General features: G+C 45.8%; 1 protein-coding gene across 2 annotated transcripts in view; it reads right to left on the reverse strand.

The window, feature by feature from the left end:
- The window catches only part of ECD (ecdysoneless cell cycle regulator), a 1545240-nt gene that overhangs the window by 39607 nt on the left and 1484386 nt on the right, over positions 1-21247 (reverse strand). For both annotated transcript variants that reach the window (XM_069610537.1, XM_069610538.1), the window contains exon 13: positions 19549-19754. In XM_069610537.1, coding sequence (XP_069466638.1) covers positions 19549-19754 — 206 coding nt within the window. The remainder of the gene's footprint in view (positions 1-19548; positions 19755-21247) is intronic.

Raw genomic sequence — 21247 nt, forward strand, 5'->3', positions numbered from 1 at the left:
AATTGAATAGCCATCCAGGGTAGCCACCCAGCCCGAGAGGGAGGAATCGGTTGGTACTACCAGAGTGGACTCCGGCTGGGTAAATGGGGCTCCCACTGCCACATTGCAGTCCAAATGCCACCAGTGAAGATCTGGAAGGAGGGACGGAGAGGTAGGGAGCCTGTCTAATTGTGCCCCTGTTTCCTGTTCCCAATTGGCCATCAGGTGGAGCTGGAGGCACCTTATCTTGAGGTGGCGTGCCACACTGTGAGCACGCATGAAGCCATCAGGCCCAGAAGGTGCTGGAAACACCATGCAGATGTGGTTGAGTTGGCCAGAAAGTTCCCAATAGCCTTCCGAATGTACTGGAGCTGATTGACCATGGGAAAACCCTCTGAGCGGTCGTGTCCCAGCGTACTCCAACAAACATTAGGTCCTGGGCGGGGTTCAACTGCGACTTCTGCTGGTTGAGGGAGAAACCTAGCTGGTGAAGGATATCCGCTAGACGCTGGCATGAGTGCCCCACCCCCTCTGGCGAGCCAGCCCTCACCAGCCAGTCGTCCAGATAGGGTTATACGTGGCGGCCCTCGAGGCAACCGTATTCATGAGATTTGTGAACACACAAGGGGCCGAATTGAGGCTGAATGGAAGCACCTTGTATTGGAAGTGGTGTGACATGATCGTGAATGTCAGGAATGTCTGGTGCGGCTAGTAGATGGGGATATGAAGGTATGCATCTTTGAAGTCTAGGGAACAAATCCAGTCTCAAGCGCACAGTGATCCCGCTATGTGTGCTGGAGTGATTATCTTGAAGCGCTCGAGAGGTAAATATAGGTTGAGGAAGGACAGGTCCAGGACTACCTTCAGGCCAGCCTGGTTGTTCTTGGATACCGCAAAAATCCTGGAGTACAAGCTGGAGCCCCTGTCTGACTGAGGAACCAGCTCCACCGCCTGCATGTCCAAAAGAAGAAGGATCTCCTGCAACAGTGCCGGCGACCCTATCTGAAGCAGAGGAGGAGAAGAGTGTAGATGAAAAGAAAGAGGGAGACTGAAGCACGTGGAAACCACTGAAAGAATCCAAAGACTCCTGAAACAATGCTTCGAGCTGTCTGTGAAGAGATCCAGCCGGCCCCCTATCGGTGAGCTGTGTTCCCAGACTGTTGCGTCATTGCTCATTGCTTTTTGGCATCTGAGGTGGGAGCGGAGGAGGCGGAGCGAAAAAAGCCCCACAAGGTCCTCTGCTGCTTCCTCCTGTGGTCGCTGGAGGACCTGTCGGGCCGCTGCGTACTGCCGTCCCTGAATCCCAGGAAGTCGCTGAAGGAGCAGGTTTAAATTCAGGCCTGCCCTCTGTCTGAGGGAAGGACTTCTGCCCTGGTTTGGTCAGGATGGCCAAAGACTTAGCAGTCTGCGTTGTGGTCTTCTTTTTTGTCAACTTGTCATCAGTGGACGAATGAAAGAGGTCCGTCCCTTCGAACGGAAGGTCTAGGATCCTTTCCAGCACATCCAAGGAGAATTTTGTGGCATGCATCCATGCTGTCCGCCTCATCTCGACCCCCAGGCTGTGTCGATGTGCGAGAACGTGGACTCCATGAGATCCTGCGCAACCTTGCGGGCCTCCGCAAGCCCAGTTTTAAAGGAGGCCTTGACTCCCCAATCTCTCACCACAGTTTCTGGTTCGCCGCAGCAAGGACGGCGTCGGTGTTAGCCTGCCGCAGGTGCAACCCAGCGTTGAGATAACATCTCCTGACGAAAGAGTCGAGGGCCTTCTCCTCCCTGGATTGACAGCTGGAAGTGGCACCTCCCGTGGAAGACGGGGATGGCTCGGAATAAAAAGAAGCCGCTGCCACGGCTGAAAAGTGTAATTGTAATTGGTTATTTATCATGTACCTCTGTTGCTCTGCATCGTCTTGCGAGCGTGTTGCCCCTGAGCTATCCTCCGGAGACAAGGTTGAGAATGTGAGACCAGGAGGATGGTTTGCCATCCAATAGCCTAAAACGATGTCCAATGTCTTGTTAATCTGGGCATTGGCCTGCGGCTTCTCCAAGACCTTTCTAGCCACTGAAAGGAAATCTTTCTGAAAGGGAATGGCCGAGCGGCTCATGGCGTGCGGTGCCAGGACCTCTGCCAAACAACCCCGATTCCTTGGGGGCCTGTTCTGACTGTGGGAACCCCCTAAACTCTGCGAGGCCCTGACGACGGTCATGAAACGTCTTGACCAATGTCGGCTCTTGATCCTGTGTGTCGTCATCGTCGCCATCATCGTCCCCCACCCCTTTTTTGGTGGAGAAGAATGGAAGAGCTCTCGACAGTGGGAAAGACGATTCTTCAAGCCTAGGTGACCAAAAGAGATGAAAGCAGCGCGTGCATCCAAGTGGTGGTCGGACCATAGGAACTAAAGGCAGAGCACATGAGGGTCCGAGGCCGGGAACTACCGATAGCAGGATGCGCATCTCGTGAAGCCTCCAGCAGGCGACATGCGCCTGTTGAGGCAAGGCACCGAAGGGAGTTGAAGAATTTCAAAAAACAAAAGAACAGGGAGCATGCGGAAAGTTGAAAATGTTCCCACGCCTAGCTGCCAGGTCCGACAGCGTCCGTGTGGAAAAAAGGACTGAGATGAGGCGCCGGAGGGCACAGTCTTGGGGGTGCCCCCGGGTGGTATGCTACATTTAAATGGGTAGCTAATTTTTTGTGCATCTCCACAGTAGAAGCTCCTCTCATATAAAACAGGTGTAACATAGCCTTCTCTGGTGCACACTCCACTCCTACGAAAGAAAAGGTATACTCTGAATCTCAGTAGATCATGCTTTCCTCACATAGAACAGGTACGTTGTGAGTCTCAACTGTGATGAATCAAGAATGTCATCACTTTCCCTGGGGGAGCCCCCTCCTATGTGGCCCGGGGATGGCGGACGCTACCTGATCCTGATCCTGGGGAGGCTCTATAAGGAAGGACCACCTGGGGGGAGGTAGCTCTCAGAGAAACCCAAGAACATCAATGGGGGAAATCACATATCCTCCTTTTCCCTTATTTCCCTTACAGGGTACTTCCCCAATCCCCCATGCCTTAATGGCTTGCTGTTATCCTCAATTTCCAACTCAGTGTAAGGATGGAGTGTTTGGCCATTAAAGGGCCAGTAGGGAGACTGTGGGCCACTGGAATGAGGAGGAGGAGGCAGGGGGTGGTGAGGATTACTCCCCAGGTAACCCGATGTTCATCGCCCTCAAGTTATTTAAAACCTGATTTACCAGAGACTTGGAAATGCTTTTTCCCACTCTGTAAATGCTTGCCAAATGCCCCTTCTAAAACTACTGGCAACATCACTTCAACCCCTAAACAGAGAAGGTCAACCTTGCCCTACAGGCATATATCCTCAAACTCTGCCTGTAAAATGACACAAGTTGACTTTCCTTTTTCTAATACTGAAACCACTGCCATGAGGAAGATGAGCCGAGTAATGAGTCCCACGAAAGTCCAGGAACACACGTTGCATTCTAGTTGTTGCCCGTGCCTGATGAAAGGCGCGACATTTACACAGAGAGATCAGCTGAGTGAGGAGTCCTGCAGTTCAAATGTCTATCCACTCTGTGTTGACTGAGGGACTGCCTGCTAGAAGCAAGGTCAGGGGAGCCAGGCAGCTCTGGAGAGGAACCGGAGGAGAGATACTGCCTAGTTCGGTAAGCTGCGGGAAGGCTGCAGTGAGGAAGACAGCGTCCCGATGAGCAGCTTTTAACGGACAGCAGCCTCTGCGCTGCTGGAGTCCAGGGAGACTAACAGCAGGCGAGCGAAACATACGGGAAGGACGGGAACCATACGGCAGAAGTGGCGAGTCACAGAGGTGAGTCACAGAGGTGGTTTACCACGAGAGTGGCTATCACCATTGCAACAACCCGGTGAGTCCATCTGAGGGAAGATGGGACACCGGGACATACGAATAAAGGTGCCGAAAGGAAAGCAAAGTAAATATAATGAATGAAGCAGAAAGCAAGGTGCCATATGATTTATGAATGAAAACTGAAAGGAAGGTGTCACATAATTTAAAGAAACCGAGCCTGATGATAATAAGAGATTGTTAAAGTTGCAAATATGCACATTTATTGAAACAATGGTGCAGAAACGAAAATAAAGCAGATAAGCTGAATAAGATGGAATGAAAGGCGCTAAAATACTGAAAGAAACCAAACAGTGTTACAAGAGGTTGTCAAGTTAACAAGAGTGCACAGTACGAGTGTAGGAAGTCCTGGCGGGAGAGTATACCAGGCAGTACAAATTACAAGTGTTAGAAAATATGAGAACAAGTTTATGAGAAAATATGCTTTATATGCAAAGAAAGTCCTGGCAGAAGAGTAAACCAGGCATTTCAAAACAAACAAGTATATGAAAAGAAGTGTAAAGCCCTGGCAGGAAAGCATGCCAGGCATTTGCAAGCAAGAGTTGTTTGTGAAAAAGGCAAGCCCTGGCAGGAGAGTATATGATATGAACATGATATGGCATATATAACGCACCTATACACAAGTGTTTCAAGGGTCAATGAGGTAATGGAGGGGGAACAGAGGGAAGACAGAGACAACGATCTTACTAGAACAGGTGACATTGAGATCGGGCAAGGGGAGGGGACAGGGGCAGTGCAATACAGAGGATAACAGTAAGCATAAATAAAACAATAAATAAAAAGTGCAGCCAGCTGGTGGCAGTGCAAAGGTAAGTGCAGACATCAGGTGTCAAGTGCTGGAAGGGGGCTGTAGGGATAGAGAAAAACAACCAGAGTGCAGGGTTGCAGGGGGCAGTGCAGGTGTGCAACTGCGGGGAGGGGACCTGGGCCTGAGATCAGGGGGTAGCTAGGTAACCAGTGCAGTTTTAGTTTCAGCCAGGCGATCAGCAGGGGAGAGGAGGAGGAGAGAAAGCAGAGGCAAAGAGGAAGGTCTTGAGGCGCTTCCGGAACTGGAGATGGTTCTCCTCAAGCTTCAGAGTGGCAGGAAGGCTGTTCCAGAGGGAAGCCCCAGTCGAAGAAAGATCTACCACCAACTTGTTGCTTGGAGAAGCGGCTGACCCTGAGGGAGTTGGTGGCGGTTGAGTGAAGAGCTCAAGAAGGAAGATACTTATGAAGAGAGAGTTGAAGGTATTGAGGCCCCTGGCCCCAGAAGGCCTCGTGGACAATGCAGAGGGTTTTGAACTTAGTCCTTGCAGCCACTGGGAGCCAGTGCAGAGATTTAAGTCCTGGAGAGATATGATCCCTGGGCTTGAGGCCAAGGACAAGTCTCGCAGTCCTGTTCTGGATGAGTTGAAGAGAGTAGAAGCAGGCAGATTTAGAAAGAGCCTGTTGCAGTAGTCCAACCTAGAGAGAACCAGAGCTCTGGCGACAGTGAGATTCTGGGGGAAGGAGAGGAAATGAAGAATACCTATGAGGAGGTGCAGCTGGTAGTGGGACTTCTTAGAGATGTCAGAGTTGTGAGGAGAGAAGGAGAGTGTGGAGTCGAAGATGACCGCAAGGTTTTTAGCCTCGCATGTGGGAGCAGGAAGAGGGCCAAGAGAGGCCGGCTAGAGAGTGACAGGGAAGTAGGGAGCAGGTGTGTCGATGAGGAGCATCTCGGTCTTAATGGCATTAAGGCAGAGATCACATACCAGGTAATAGCAAGCAAGAGCTGCTAGTGTAAAAGGCAAGCCCTGACAAGAAGACTTTTCAGGCATGGTCAAATTAGACAATGTTATATGAGAGAATACTGACCAAAAGATATCAAGAGATAACTAAGGAGTGTGAATAAAACATATCCCGGAGTAAGAGGAAGCTTGGCAGGAGAGTAAACCAGGTGGTACTTTGAATACCCATTCTACTGCTATGAAGGAACTCAAAACTGCTATTAAGTGAAGAGATAAGTAAAGAGAAATCCAGAGGAAGGGAAGTACCCTCTGGAGTTGTGAGCCATATTATTCTGGAACTTTTGTGTTGGAGTTAACATTTCTTCTTTTTAACATGTATACACTTTAAGGCCAAAGACCTTTCCCTTTCACTGTAGAGTTGATTTTAGAATGTAAAGGTCAGAATAGTACTTGAGACACAGGATGGACCCATTGTTTTTGCTTTGGAGGGAAAATACCTCTTAGAGCAGGGACAAAGAGGCATTATTCCAACCCATTTTGTTTCCACTGTGTCCGAGTTTCATTCCTGACCCTTCACACAACAATGCAATATTACCACACTTGGAACAGATAAATTGTGGATTCCACTTGCACAGAGAAAGAACAGAATGGGGTGGAGCAGTGCAAGCACCCCCACACTGAAGAGGTAAATTAAGGGAGTCACCATAGCAGTACAAACTATACTGACATATAAGTGGAACTTCATAGGCCTCAGAAGTCCAAATGACTGCCAGAAAGAACATTCCCAGCATGTGCCTCAATGATACAGCAGTGCCAGAACCACCCACACAGAACAGGAACAGTTGATTGCCCCAGCAGTGCAAGAACCTCAAAGATGGAACTTATGTAACTTTGATAGCAACTAGTCAAAATACACAAGCTATCTCGAATCAGAAAAGATCTGCATAGTAGGAATTCAGCAAACCATAATTGGAAGGAATTCTGCTTTAGAAAAAACAATTATTTTTGTACCAATTCCCAGCCACTCTACAGCTGCTTCACTACCTAAATCATGTTGCAGAAGGGCATTTTGATATAATACAGAGCGATAAGTCACGCAATACGCCTTTGATTATTTCTTGAAGGTCTGGCCATTTCATCTCTTCAGTATTTATTTTAATTTTTAAGGCATAAAAAACTCAGTCAGTTACACAGTAAATCAAACATTAATTGTATTGTGTGTTTTGATGTTTTGATAGAATTGTCTTTTGATGTTTAAGGAAAATCCTCTTTTCCTGATCTAGTACTACTTTTTTTTTTAAACAATTGTTGTTGTTAATTTTCAATTTACAAACAACACAGCATACCCAGCAGTTAAAGTTGTAAATGTCCTACCATCATGCTCCAACATATATTTACCATGCCATCCCCTTCCCCACCACCCATAACTTGAGCTTACTCCTTGGCATCTTTAGTCCTATTCCTCCTGGGGTGCCTCTTCCGCGCTCCCAGAGGTGTCATGTTCACTTGGACTGGCTTGGATGGGCTCGGTTAGTGAGGCCACTAGCTGTCTCCAGGCCATCAGCGTTCCCACTTTATCATTCTCCCCTCTATAAGCTGCTTCATACCATGATGCTGTTTCCGCTTCTGTCCATTTCAGTAGGTCATGCCGCCACACCTCTAACCTGGGCCTCTGGCTTGCTTTCCATCCCATAGCTATTCTGCGCTTGGCCAGAATGTAGGCCAAGTCCTTAAATTTACAGACATGTTTCATTTTACGTGGTCTAGTAAATCCTCCCAGCATGGACGCCCACACTGATTCTACATTTAGCTTAATTCCTTTCTCAGAGAGGCAGTGGGTAACCTCCCCCCAAAATTTCAGAATCTCTGGGCATGCCCAGAACATGTGTAACATCCCCGCATCTAGTTCCCCACCTTTGGGGCACCTTTGTGGTTCTGTGCTTTGGAATCGGGCTATCCTTTGAGGGGTCATGTACGCCCTGTGAGTTACATATAACTGTATCTGTTGTAATCTAGCGTTTCTGGACACCATCTTGTGGTACCTTGTGCCCTTTCCCATAGCCCGTCCTGGATGGGTTCTCCCGCGTCCTCCTCCCATTCCTGTCTCAACTGGGTCACCTCTTTTCCCACCCTGGGCATTACCAATTCATAAATCCGGGACACCTCATGCCCTCCTTCCGAGACATCATATATTGTCTCTATGACCGAATCTGGTTGGCTTTCTAGTGCTATTTCAGACCATGTGGCTCTTATCTGGTTTACTAGTCTGGTGTAGGTGATATACTGCCATGGGTGTACTCCAGTTTCTTCCATTAGTGTCGTGAATTCCAGATCCTTTCGACCCCGCCACACATCTCCCAATGTTGCTATGCCCACCGGTTCCCAATATATACGTATTATCTTCCTTAGTTGTGCGTCCACTCCCTTTAGCGCCACTAGCGGCACTTGAGGGGAGCACTGGATCAAGTTCTCCATGGCCTGGCATGCCTTGAGCCAGGTCTTCCACCCCAATTCTAGCAGCTTTGATCGCCCTTGTAGCTCTGATTTGGGCAGCCATATTAGTTATTTCAGAAAGTAGGGTTTGCATTCACACCTCAGCAGTCTGGACTCTGCCGTTGTGTCTTCAGCTAGCCATTTGGTCACATACTGTAGTTGCGCTGTGTGAGATGTCTTAACCCACTGGTCCAAGCCCTGCAGCATCACTGTGCATTGCTGGCAGCAGGAACCTCAGAAATGGCTGCTGGAAAGCATGCTGCTCGCTAGAAACCACCAGAAAGTGCGCAGTGAAAAAGCTGAAAAATAGGCCGCCATTCACTTTTGCCTATGTCAGTGGTAACACGGGAGACCACTGCCAAAACCCATCATTTGGCTGCCCACAGAGGAAAATCATTGCAAAAGGAACAGAGTTGTTTCAAAAATCTGTTTTTATTTGGTGTCAAATTTGCAAAAGTCATGGCTCACAAACCACCCAAAAAGATCCAACCTCCTTGTTGGGTGATCAACATCATTCTCCTTCAAGAATCTACATAAATATGAGGTCCACAGAAGTGTATGTTATCTGAACAAAGTCCACTTTTGAGGATTGCTTGCTGGAAGAAATCTGTCAAAAATGGGTGTAATACCGTTACTCACCTCTATCAGAAGCCGGCGATTTAAAACCATTTTGTGTAAAGTTGTACATTGAACCCAAACTATGCCAAAGAAAGACTTGCTATCAGAAGCCTAAGAGGTGGAGACAATTCAAAACTATATTATGAAAAGGCTTGAAGTAAGAAATTGGTTAATGTATGTGTTAAAAATGTGAGTTATATTATAAGATAAGACAATTTTTAGACATTGGGTTTGAGAGTTAAAGTTTCCCACACTGTGCTTCAAACAAATTCCACACCTCTCCCTGAATAAAGGAAACTTCCCCCTGCCCTTGGCTAAGAGATCGACAGGCTGGTGTCAAAAGGAACTGGGAGTGGCACCCTGGCCTGTTGCTCAGTGAAAACAATGGAGCCCTTGAGCTGAATAGAAATGCTAATTCGGGTGTGACTAACAACAAACTGCTGGCAGGAAGAAGGACATGTGACCTCTGAGTCAGCCCAGCTCTGGAGGCGGACCAGACTGAAATGTGGATTTAACATTGGAGTAAATGTATGTTTTAGAAAAATGCTTATAACAAATTTCACTGAACTGACAAAAATTTGAAACTTTGAGATTGTTAAAATGAAAAATTCGCTCACAGTTTAAGACTAAGCTGGAATCCGTGCGATGTTCTGAGACCAAACCCCGAATTTATTCATATTGTAGCTACTGTGTTTATGCTAGGAACGTAAATAAAATCAGAAATGTGCCCAGATGGGGTGTGCATGCATATATAAAAATAGTTGCAGAATTAATATTGAGAAACCCACCAAAAGCGCGAAAAAGTTGTCATTTCTGAACGAAAGCTCTTAGGAAGATGAGAGTTGAACAGAAATGTACCTTAGGCAATCTGTCATGTAATTTATGTGGTAGTAACAAGTTGGGCATATTGTAAATATGTGTTTTATGAAAAATAAGATATACTGTACAGAGACAAAGGGGATGGGTTTTCCCCTAAGCCATAAACATGACACAGGATGACCCGCTGCTCCTTTCTCCAATCAGGGGACAGGGAATCCTATGACCTATCAGATCCTTAGAGGGTTGGGCATAGAGAATCAGCCTCCCCACCCACTTTGGAAATACATAAATAGGGACTGCTGAGGACAGACAAGACACACACACTTTCCACTTCTCAACTGATTTCTTGGCGAAGCACCCTGCAGGAAGATCCAGACATAGATCCAGAAACCAGACTCCAGAGCCAAGCCCTAGAACCAAAATCTAGAACCTTGAAGCAGAGAGGCCTAACCCACAAGCTGAACCTTTTTAAGAGGCCTTCAGAATCTTTTGCAACCTGATTCTAACCCCTAAACTTCCAAGGGGCATCTCAAAATCCAACAGTCTGGCTGAGCTGTTTTGCTATTCTAGCTAAGAACCCTGTGCTAAAGCCCAGATCCAGACCCAGAGAGCAGAGCTGTATCCAGAACCCCTCAGATCCAGTCCAAGAGGCCGCACAGATCCTAGTGCCGTGCGGAGAGCAGAACCCAGTGCCTGAGATCTGTCCGGTGGCGAGAGACTCCCAGCTAAACCCTTGACCAGATCTTTGACGGGGCCCATTCCATTCCATTTCATTCCATTTCAAGGCTAGTAGTGAGTATCCAGTCTAGAACTGTACATAACCAATCTATTAGTTTAAAGTAATCCTATTCCATCCATTTCAACCTATTCATAACTGCATTATTGAATTTCTGTTGTCTAGCCTAAGTTCTTCTCTCCTCCACATAATCCTTGATAATTGTAGCATCAATCATCTATGCGTGGATATTTTTCTGAACAGGGAAACGCGTTTTGACGGACAGAGATCAGAGCGGAGGCGCCGCTGTTCTGGTGGCTGCCCGTTGAGTGTCTTGCTTCTTCATAGCCCCTTAGTATAAGTCCATATTTATTCCGAATCTTTAAAGCGCAATCTGTCATTTTGAAATCTTGACTTTATTTCTGAAAAATCTACCTTCACAAAAACCTCTAACTTTTGACCCACACGTCCTAGAATCGAGATTTAACTGTAATTTTGAAGCTAAGATCCTAAGCTTTCTAACAAACCTAAAACGACATTCCTTATAGTTTTGCTGTAATCGCATTTCACGCACGCGGAAAAAGTGCCGCAAATTGCAACTTGACTCAATTTCACCACATGTAAAAATAGCTGTTTCTTGTTTTCAACTGCTGAATTTCGTTTTCAATCTGATAATCATTCATAAATCATTGCTAGTGTTTACCTGAACCAATCCAAAGTAACTCATTTATCCTGAATCTCCTTTAGTGAATTAAAGTCATTTTTTAGCATTTTTCACATTCATTGAAATCACATTCATAATCATATTGACCTGTTTTAAAATCATACCTATTATCTCTAAGCTTGCTGGGGGAACTGGGATTGAACTGCATTGTTGATTAATATTCTTGATACCTGTGTGCCCTCATTCCATCTCTTCACATTGCATTCTGGGGGGAGTGAGTAGTCACAGGGGAAAGAGTGATCATATTGTCTTTTGTGGAAATCATATCAAGTTTATTTCTGTGTTGCAATTTTCCTGTCTTGCATTTCCTTGAACCCATCCAAAGTATTCTCTGCTACCTTATCCTTCCTATTCCTACTCCTAGGTGATTAAAGAGATTGTTGATATTGTAATATTACCCATTGCTGATCACAGTTCATATTCATAAGTGTTCTATTCAGATATTATTCTATTCATAAAAGTGTGATATATATATTGTTCAATTCTTCAAATAAACCTTTTAATTTGCAAAACAAACCTACTTCTTGGCTCAGTGAGGTCGGGGAGATCCAAAGAAAGGGGTGTTATATAAGGGTTCATCATCCATATTTAAAGAACTTTTGACATAACAATATATAAATAAAGGTTTCCATTGGGCATCCCAGACCAGGCATTGACTTAGTTGGAGTGCTGGATTGAAGTCGCTTACAGCTGCTAGATGATATATCTCGAAGTTAGGCAGTTTTATGCAACCGATCTCATACGCATTTTGCAACTTCAATAAAGCTATCCTATTTCTGGTGTTGTGCCAAATGAAACCCCTACATAAGCTCTGTAGTTTGTTAAAAAAGCATTTGGGCAACATATATGGGATGTTCACAAAAAAGTGCAACAGTCTAGGCAATGCCACCATCTTCAACAATGCCACCCTTCCCATCATAGCCAGGGGGAGTTTAGCCCAGAACCTCATGCCGTTTTCAATATTAGCCACTGCTTTCTCTGTGTTTTGTTTGTGTTCCTCTTCTATCTCGTGGTAAATATTGATCGCTAGGTATCTAAACGTGCTGGTCTCCCAGGGTGTTTGTAATACCGGCAGGTTACTTTGTACAATTCCCTTATATCTCCCTACGGGAAATAGGCATGACTTCCTGGGGTTAACATCAATACCGGAGAGTGACGCGAAACGCTCCATCACTTCATGGATGTATTGCAAGTTCTCTTCTGGATACCTCAGATACAGCAACATGTCGTCTGCATACAGTGATATTAGGTGTGGTCCCTCCCTAGTGTGGACCCCCATCTCTTCATACTGTTGCCTCAAGTATATCGCTAGGGGTTCCAGTGCTAGGATATACAACATCAGAGACCAAGGGCAGCCTTGTCTGGTGCCCCTACTGAGCTGCCATTTGTCCGAGATGATCGCTCCCGTTTTGTCTCTGGCAAGAGGCGAGCTGTACAGCAGCTTCGCCCACCTCAGGTACCCCAGCCCCATTCCTTATTCCTTCAATGCCGCCATCAGCCATGGCCACCTTACTGAATCAAAGGCTTTCACTGCATCCAATGAAACAATTGCGACCTCGTTTGCATCTCTTTCAGTCGGTTCCATGACGTGATGGAGCCATCTATGGTTATCAGCTATACTCCTACCTGGGACGTATCCCGTCTGGTCCTGATGTATCAATTTGCTCATGACCCATCTGAGTCTGTTTACTAGCACCGCCGTATTTTACTACCCTGGTTTAGGATGGACAGCGGTCTGTACGACCCACAATCCGTGCTAGGCTTATTGGGTTTGAGAAGCGGGATAATTATCGCCTCTTACATGGTTTCCGGCAGTTTCCCTATCTCAAAGGCCTCGTTTAGCATTGCCTGCAGCGGGGGAAGCACCTCCATCCTGTATGCTTTATAAAACTCACTAGGGAGCCCATCCGTTCCCAGGGCTTTGCTTGTGGGTAATTGTCTGACCACCATTTTCAGCTCCTCTAATGTAATAGGGGCATCCAGGCTCTTTCTCTTCCGTACTCAATTTAGGTAACCCAATGTCGCCCAATATCTCTCTCATCTCATTCGAGTCCGCCCCTCCTGTATCTTCGTATAAATGTTGGTAAAATTGGAGGAATCCCTTATTTACTCTCTCTTGGGTGTCCAATATTTGGCTGCTCGCTTCCTTTATCTCTCTTATCACTGGTCTAGGTGTCTCCTGTTTGTACAGCCATGCCAACAGCCTTCCCGGTTTATCTCCTCCAGCATGTTGTCTTTCTATATATTTCTTATAGTTTAAGTTGCATAGTCTATCCCAGTTTCCCCCACATTCTCGTTGCAATTGGTTCATGGCTTCAGCGTCTTCCTGAGAGGTATCCCTTTTATCCATAATATCTTCGACTTTCCTTTCTGTTTTTTGCAGCTCTTTTATTATGTCCCCTTGGAGCCCTTTGGATTTCATTATTGCTGTCCCCCTCACCACTACCTTAAATGCCTCCCACAGTGCGCTTTCTGATGCTACGCTACCTGTGATCTTTTCAATATATTCTATTATCTCCTCCCTCAGGCCCTCTCTGAACCCTGTGTCTCTCAGTGCCTCAGGCCTGAGCCGCCATGTTGGAATCTTGGCTCGGGGGGGACGGGGGAGGGGTTGATGCTGTCACGTCAAGATCAATAGGTGAATGGTCCGATAAGACCCTTGCTTTATATTCTGAGTTTACCACCTCCCCAGTAAGTTCCGGGTTAACAAACACATAGTCTTATCGTGTATACAGGTTTTGTGGGGCAGAGTAGTGGGAGTATTGTCTATCATTTGGGTCGTGTTGCCTCTATATATCTTCTAGTTGAAACTCGCCCAGCAGGGTATTCAGTGTTTTGGCCGTAGGGGTGGGCTTGTCTAGTTTCCTATCTGATCTATCCACTCTAGGGTCTAGTGTGCAGATGAAATCCCCCCCCCCGCCAAATGACCGCGCCCCCTATGTTTGGACTGACTTTGGCGTACAATTTCTTAAAATAAATCACTGCGTCTTGGTTTGGGGCATACCTGTTGATAATGCACAGTTCTCTGTTCTCCAGCATTCCACGTATCGCCACCATTCCCCCATCCCGCTCTACTGTGGACTGCAATACCTGGAAGGGTACATGTGGCGCTACCCGTGTGATTATTCCCCTGGCATATGCCAAATACGTTGCTCCTATAGTGGTCCCATTCCATTTTTTGGCTATTAACCCTTGTTTTTCTTTTGTGAGGTGGGTTTCTTGTAGTAACGCTATGTCTATTTTCTGCCTCTTAGGTACGACATAATCTTGTTTCTCTTCAGATAGCTATTAAGTCCCCTGATATTCCAGGTTACTATCCTGAGGTCTCCCATCCCTTATCCATGTCCCTTCCCGCCTCTGTCCTCCCTTGTCCTCTGCAGAAGGCACCGCAGTGCCTGGATGTAAGCTTGTAGCCCCCCAATTCCACAACAAACTCCCTAACTCCCTGCCCTCCCCCCTGCCCATCCCGACCCCAACTGTTCCCTCCCTTTCCCCTCCGCTCCATCCCCAACTGATGCCCAGCTCCATCCCTGGATCTCAGGCTCACCCGCGTCTAGCACTTTTCTTGGCTACAGCCGATAATTGGTGCACCGTGGGGTGGTACCGTCCCAATTGGCGATTCGCCTACTCTAACTATTGGGGGTAGGTCTATCCCCGTCCTCGGCTCTCCCATTAAGCCTCTTAATTCCAGCCTCTATATTCCAGTCCACACATGTCCTCATTTTGAAGTATTAAATCACTGTTATCTACGCCTTATTGGCACGCCCTATGCGGCTCCCTTACATTCCCCTGCTGTCTCTATCCCTAAATCGGGTAATTTTAATATGGCGTTGCCTCACTTATCCTGTCTACCTCACTCCCGTCCATCCGTGTCGTCTGGGCAGCCTTGAGCATTCAGCCAATTCGTTGCTTCCTCTGGATCTTCAAAGAAGTGTGCCTTGCCCTTGTGTAAAATCTTTAGCTTTGCAGGATATAACAGCATGTATTTGAATCCTGCCGCCCTCAGTCGCCTCTTCACTGCAACATAGCTAAAGCGTTGTCTTTGCACCAGCATGGTGTAGTCCGGGTACACTGCGTCTGTCGCCGAAGCTCCGGTTATTGTTCCGCCTTTTCAAAAAAATTCCAGGATCTTTTCCCTGTCCCTGTAGTTAAGAATTTTTGCAATGATCGCTTGTGGGGGTGCTCCAGGTGGTGGTCTCCTTGCTAAGGCCCTGTGTGCCCGTTCGATCGCAAACCCTTGGGAGAGTTTGCCAGCCCCCATTTCTTGGATCAGCATGTTTTCCACGTACTCTATGGGATCTGTTCCTCCTTCCCCTTCTGGTAGTCGCACCACGCGGATATTGTTGCACATTGTCCGCCCTTCTGCCACCTCCGCTTGGTTTTCCAGATTGCACACTTGTTTCAATATGTGAACCTCCTTGGCGGCGGTGGAGCCGACCTCCATGTTTTTCACCTCGCTCTCAAGGCTGCTTGTGCGCTCCGCTACTGCCCTGACGTCTTGTCTCAGGAGGTTGACATCCATGCCTACCCCATCAATCTTGAATTCCAGTGCCACTTTGAGGTCCGCTATCGTGGTGGTCCACAAGGATTTCATTTCCGTGATGGCCTGCAGGATCAGTTGATCCTCCTGTGGTGGGGCCGGCGTGTCTTGCGGGCCAGTTTTCACTTGCGCTGCTGTAGTCGGGGATTGTGGCGGTTTTGTAAAAATGTCCATCGCTGGTCGCTTAGTTTTGGTCTTGCCCCCTTTTTGCGACATTGTCTCTATTGCCCACCAGTTGTCTTCTTGCAACCCAGAGTCTTGTTCCCATGCTGTAGTACTTTCCCTTTGCTAGGCTGCCGTTCTCCCACTGCTAGCTTTTGGTGGTTCCAGTGGGGCAGTTGCTTGGGTGTTGCCCGTTCTATTCCCCTTCTGTGGAGAGGGGGGCATCACCATGCGTGATGGTCTGCATCGCACGTGTGCTGGCCCTTAGGTTTATGCTGACTCTCGTGGGGTCCCCAGTGCGAGCTCCCCACTGGATTCCAGCTGGTTTCGTGCAGTGTTGCAAAGCCTTTCGGGTGCCTCGCCAGTGCGCTTCCAGGAGCCTCACCGTGTGTTGCGGCAGTGTAGTTGCTCAGGGACAACTGCCCCGTGGGGCCTCCGGGATGCTGCTGGGTGCCCGGACCCCCCCAAGGATCAGGTTATGTGAGGGGGGGTCCTCTGCTACGGCTTACTCTCCTCTGCCGGTAGTACCAGCCTCATTCACACGGCTCCTGAATGCCATTAGAGTCCTGTCCTTTCATGGCACTCAGCCTCTCCCATAGCCTGCTAGTCTCCGATTGTGGCAGGCAGTTTTCCCTTTATTGCGTGCACATGAAGCCTACAGCCTCCGTTTTGGTCTCTGTGGCTTTTCTGCCCTCTTGTCTCACTTGTGCTCCCCTGAGGTTGTGGTTCCCACAGTCTCCTGTTGCCGCTATTCAGGTCTCCCTGCTGCACTCACCATGTGCATTTCGTTTTTATATTGTGCGAGGGGGCATATCCTCCAGCCCTAAGCGTTTTCACTCCTGTCCTCCTGGAACCCACAGTGCGTGGGATCACTGAGCCCTTCGTTCTCTATGGCTTCTGCTCCGCTTCGCGTGGCTAAATTATGTATGTTGGCCGGCCGACAATCTTGTTTTCCATTTTTCCTTTGCCGTGCCAACACTGCTCGCTGGGGCTGCCTGACTAAGCGTCCCCAGTCACACTGTTACAAACCTCTTTGTTTCACGCTCCGTGCCGCAGGAGCCTCGCGCACCGCGTATGACAAAGTATCCTTGCAGTGCACAGGGAGAGGTCGGCAACAAATGTATCTCCGTGATGAACGCAGGAGTTTTGTCCCGTCAGCGTTTATCACTTCCAGCGGCTCGCAGCAGTCAACATCCCTGTCTGCCCCGGCGCTCCAGTCTGATCCTTTGTCTGTGGATGTCCGCCATTTTGCTGGGACCCTGCGGTATCCTTTTCCAGTCCGTAAGTTCGGATTAAGCCATCCGTTCCACACCCCAGGGCTTGCAATACGAGTGTTAAATTGTACTGCGTTTCCACGTCTATTTCAGCCGTACGCCTCAGGATCAGCTTCGGATGTGTGGGAGCTCACGGGAAGAGCAGCCCTACTCCATGGCTGTCAAGCCACGCCCCCCCTAATACTACTTAATGGTATGCCAATGTTAAGATACAACAGTGCAGAGAGGTAAAGACCCAATGCTCACTTCTATATCTAATCTCATAGTCACATTTTGGCTGCAGAGTTACTGATTTGGTATTTATATAGCGCTTTTGCCAAAATGCTGTACATGGAACATATTTACATACAATTATCACCCAACCAATGTTGGTACTCATTTACTGACCTCAGAAGGACGAAAGGCGCAGTTGCCCTTGTTGGGATTCGAACCTGTGACCTGCAGATCATGCACAGATTTCAGCAGCATGCGCTGAACCAGCTGCGCTATCTTACCAACAACATCCTTCAGAGGTCGGTAAGTTGAATATTGATTGAGGAATAATGATCACAGTGCCTAGAAGTTGGACGAACCATGTATGAAGCGCTAAATTAAAAATTAAATACCTATCTGGATTATCACTACAAGGATAGGTTTTGCTGAGTTTCAATTTCAATTAGAAATGTAACTGTTTAATTGTTGTTTCTTTTTTAACATCCATTGCACATCCTGGAGAGTCAGGTTTTGGATGTTTTAATTGTAGTCTTGAAGATTTGAAAGAGGCGGTGCCCCCTGCGATTGGTATGCTGCCACTGACCACTTATTGTAATTTAATCAATTGTCTGCAAATTAAGGTTGAATGGATGTAAACTAAATGTTGCATACTCATAATTTAATACACTTTTTTTTATAGTTAGAGTGTTAATTAAATTAGAAGAGTAAACATTATTTGTCTTCGTAAGAGTGTAAAAAGTATGCAACAGGCAGCCAAAACATGACAAAAAATTTAAATGAATAGGACCCATTAGAAACAAAACAGCTGTTCAGCCAAAGAGGTCTGGCTAAAACAATGTATTACATTTGTGGAAAGCCTTCTCCTAAACAATAAAGTGTATGAACACACCATATAGATGCATCTTAATGATAAATGCACACCGGACAGGAACTCTGAAAAATACTTTTGGTCAATACTGGTTTGCCTTCACAGAAAAAAGCATAATTTGTTATAAAAGATCATTCTGAATTGTAGCTCAGCTTTCCAGCTTATTAATTATACAATCCTAAAATGCTCTGAAACGCAATATGCACAACGCTTCTGTTTGCTCCATGAGCATCTAGACATAAAACACAGAAGAAGCTGAACAGAGATAAACCATTCCTTATATAAATGTGTGTGGTTTCTTTCTGAAAGGCTCCAGCGTAAGAATCTCTGTTTCAGAGGCTTTTCTCCATGGTCTGCAATTACATCCATGCAGAACAAAATAAAAAAAAGCTTTGTTTTTTTCTGTCAAATAACCTGACCGCCCGCTCGTTTAAAGTGGCGTATAAATGATACACAGGAAAAGAATAAAGCTGTCGTATTTCCAAGATTGTAATCCACAAAAAGGCCTACTACAACACTTATCTGGAGGCCTAATGGGCAGATTCCTACACCAGGGATAGCGTAGTTCTTCCTGAGGGATGATTTAGTGATGGTCTGCACTTGGCTGAATATTATCAGCGATGAGTCAAATCATCAACAGATTGTGGCATTGAATCCCATTAGGAAAAACAGGGTGTTGAGTGCTGCCTTGGGGCCCACTATATCGAATGAGGCAGAGATGTCTTGCAGGACTAGGTATGAGTCACTCTTGTCCATGATGAGGATGGTGGTGGTCTCAGTGCTTCATCTTGATTGAAAGACGGACTGGTATTCTGGAAGTAGGCTGTTTTGGACAATCCTTTCGTGTAGTTGGAGCGTGGCAGTCTTCTCAATGAGCTTGCCAATGAAAATACAATGGCTGATAGGGTGATAGTTAGCAAGGTAGGGTCGGTGTGGGCTTCTATAGTGGGGGTAGGAACCGGAAAATTTTCAATGCGTCGAGGAAGATGCCTTTAATGAGTAAGGCATTAATAGTGTGAAGGAGAAGAGTGACATTCTTTCCTGTGATGTTCTTCAAGGTGGAGACTGGAATGACGTTGTCATGCTTTGAATGAACAACTGGTTTACTGGGTAAAGACTTGTATATTTGTAAAGTTCTGTTCGGGGTTATTGTGAGCTTTCCGGGGAGGGAATCCTGGAACCTCACAGGCTGGAGAAAAAGCATGAGTATTACCTAAACTTGGTTTACACAGCCTTCAAAATCATCCTGACATTTCTGTTGCATTCATGCCATCCCTGTTTATTATTTTGCCCAGTTATTGTAACGGTCTGCTAATAAACAAATTTGAGTGTGCCTGGTCTATTGATCCCCATCACATATGTAGCAAAACGTTGAAGAGCCAACAAAAGAAAATAATCTATTACAAATCTATATATTATGATAAAATCCCCAACCACTGTTCCTAAATTAACATTCAATAACAATGATTCCAATTACAGGGACAATTTGCTGTAGAGGGAATACACTGCACATCTTCTTAGTATATAAGGTTAACAATAGACGTACCGCTTGATTTTTCAGTGTGAAACTTTTGCCAATATTAGTCTGAGCTAATTCTCTGTCCATCACCTCCATGTATGATTTAAGGCTTTCAAGGGCCTCAGCTGGAAATTGCTCATTTGCTTCAATGCTCTCATCTTCATCACTATCTAGCAGCTCAAATTCTTCCTCCTCTTCCAGATCATCAGAGTCCAGTTCCTCAGAGTCATTCCCTAGGATGTAAATGTAAAACATTACAATGTACAAACAAAATAAAAGGTGTGTAAAGATATGTTGCACTTACTTTTAGTCCATAATTATATGGAAATAAGCAGGGAACACTGTTTCAACACACCTCACCACCTCCTACTGTCCATTTTCTCCTATTCCCATCACACCTCCTAATCTTTGATTAAGCATTCCTTACATCCCCCTTGCCCTCCAATGCTCCCTTACACTGTGATAGCCCATCTCAGACAGGAAGAAATACAACCCTGTTTCTGTGCATTTGACAAAATGTATATTGAGTCCCAGTGATTATCATTATTGCATGTACTATCTGGTGTCATAATTGCCAATACTGCCTTTACAGGCATATTTTGGCGTCAATAAGTGTTTGTCATATTGCACAAAATGCCTCATATAAATCTTACTGTACCAATCTGCAATAATATTCACCAATTAAAACTTGTATTCCTAAACACTCCAAGATGGCACCCCCTATAAAGTGTGTTTAACTCATACTGAGCTTTGGCCTTTGTCACTAGTCCAGTGAATTTCAGAAAAAAACTCCTCTTACACCTCACCCAACTCCTCTACTGCCTGTTCTTTAAAGGCAATTTAGTTTTTACAAATATTACTAGGCCATTGTGCTTAAAATCATACATCAATTATTTGACAGGCTACTCCTGAATTTGTGTAAAGTGCGGACAATATCTGGACAATATATTTTTATTTGTAACATAAATTATCTTGAATTTAGAGGACAATATATTGTTTATTATGTTATTTTAGCAAGTTCGCACATTACTATCATCCTGACAGGGAGCATCATTTCTGGAATAAATGTCCAGCGCACAAACAACCTCATTAGTAATAGGGATAGCTGGTTTTATAAAATGTTTGCACCTTGATGAAAATGTCACAACTTAGTAATGGTCCTGTCATGAATTGGAACTGTGAAGTTGATGATTTTAATAAGATATGGTTAATGTTTGGTGTTTTAATATTTGTATGAATTGTAGTTATTTCTAGTGGACGTATGATGTGATAGATGTATTAACTGATGAAAACAAATTGTTTCCTTTCTTTATCCTGAACTTTACCATTGGTGTTATCACTGTTTTGTATTTGTTAAAGGTTATTTGATTAACCATAAAACAATGCAAACATTTGTTTTTAACAAAAACGATATTGTTTATTATATTGAATGCTGGTGAGAGATTCAGAAAAGCATCCAATATTAACTATCTAGCCGCTATTTTCAGTCAAAAAGGTAAGGCAGAAAATTATCAATAGTGGCTGGTCCATTCAATAAACTACACTACAGTGGACCAAGAATGTGTTTTCTTCAGTCCACCCGTTTACAATACCTGGATAGGGAGTAATTTGGGAAGACTTTACAGTCAATAATAGTCAAGGGCCTGTGTGGCTGTGCTTTGACGTGGGACTGTAACTAGATTGGAATGATGGTACTGTTAGGACGGGAATGTGGAAAGGCTCGAGA

The sequence above is a fragment of the Ambystoma mexicanum genome, chromosome 8, assembly GCF_040938575.1.
Source record: "Ambystoma mexicanum isolate Mex_15411 chromosome 8, UKY_AmexF1_1, whole genome shotgun sequence".
Taxonomy (NCBI): Eukaryota; Metazoa; Chordata; class Amphibia; order Caudata; family Ambystomatidae; genus Ambystoma; species Ambystoma mexicanum.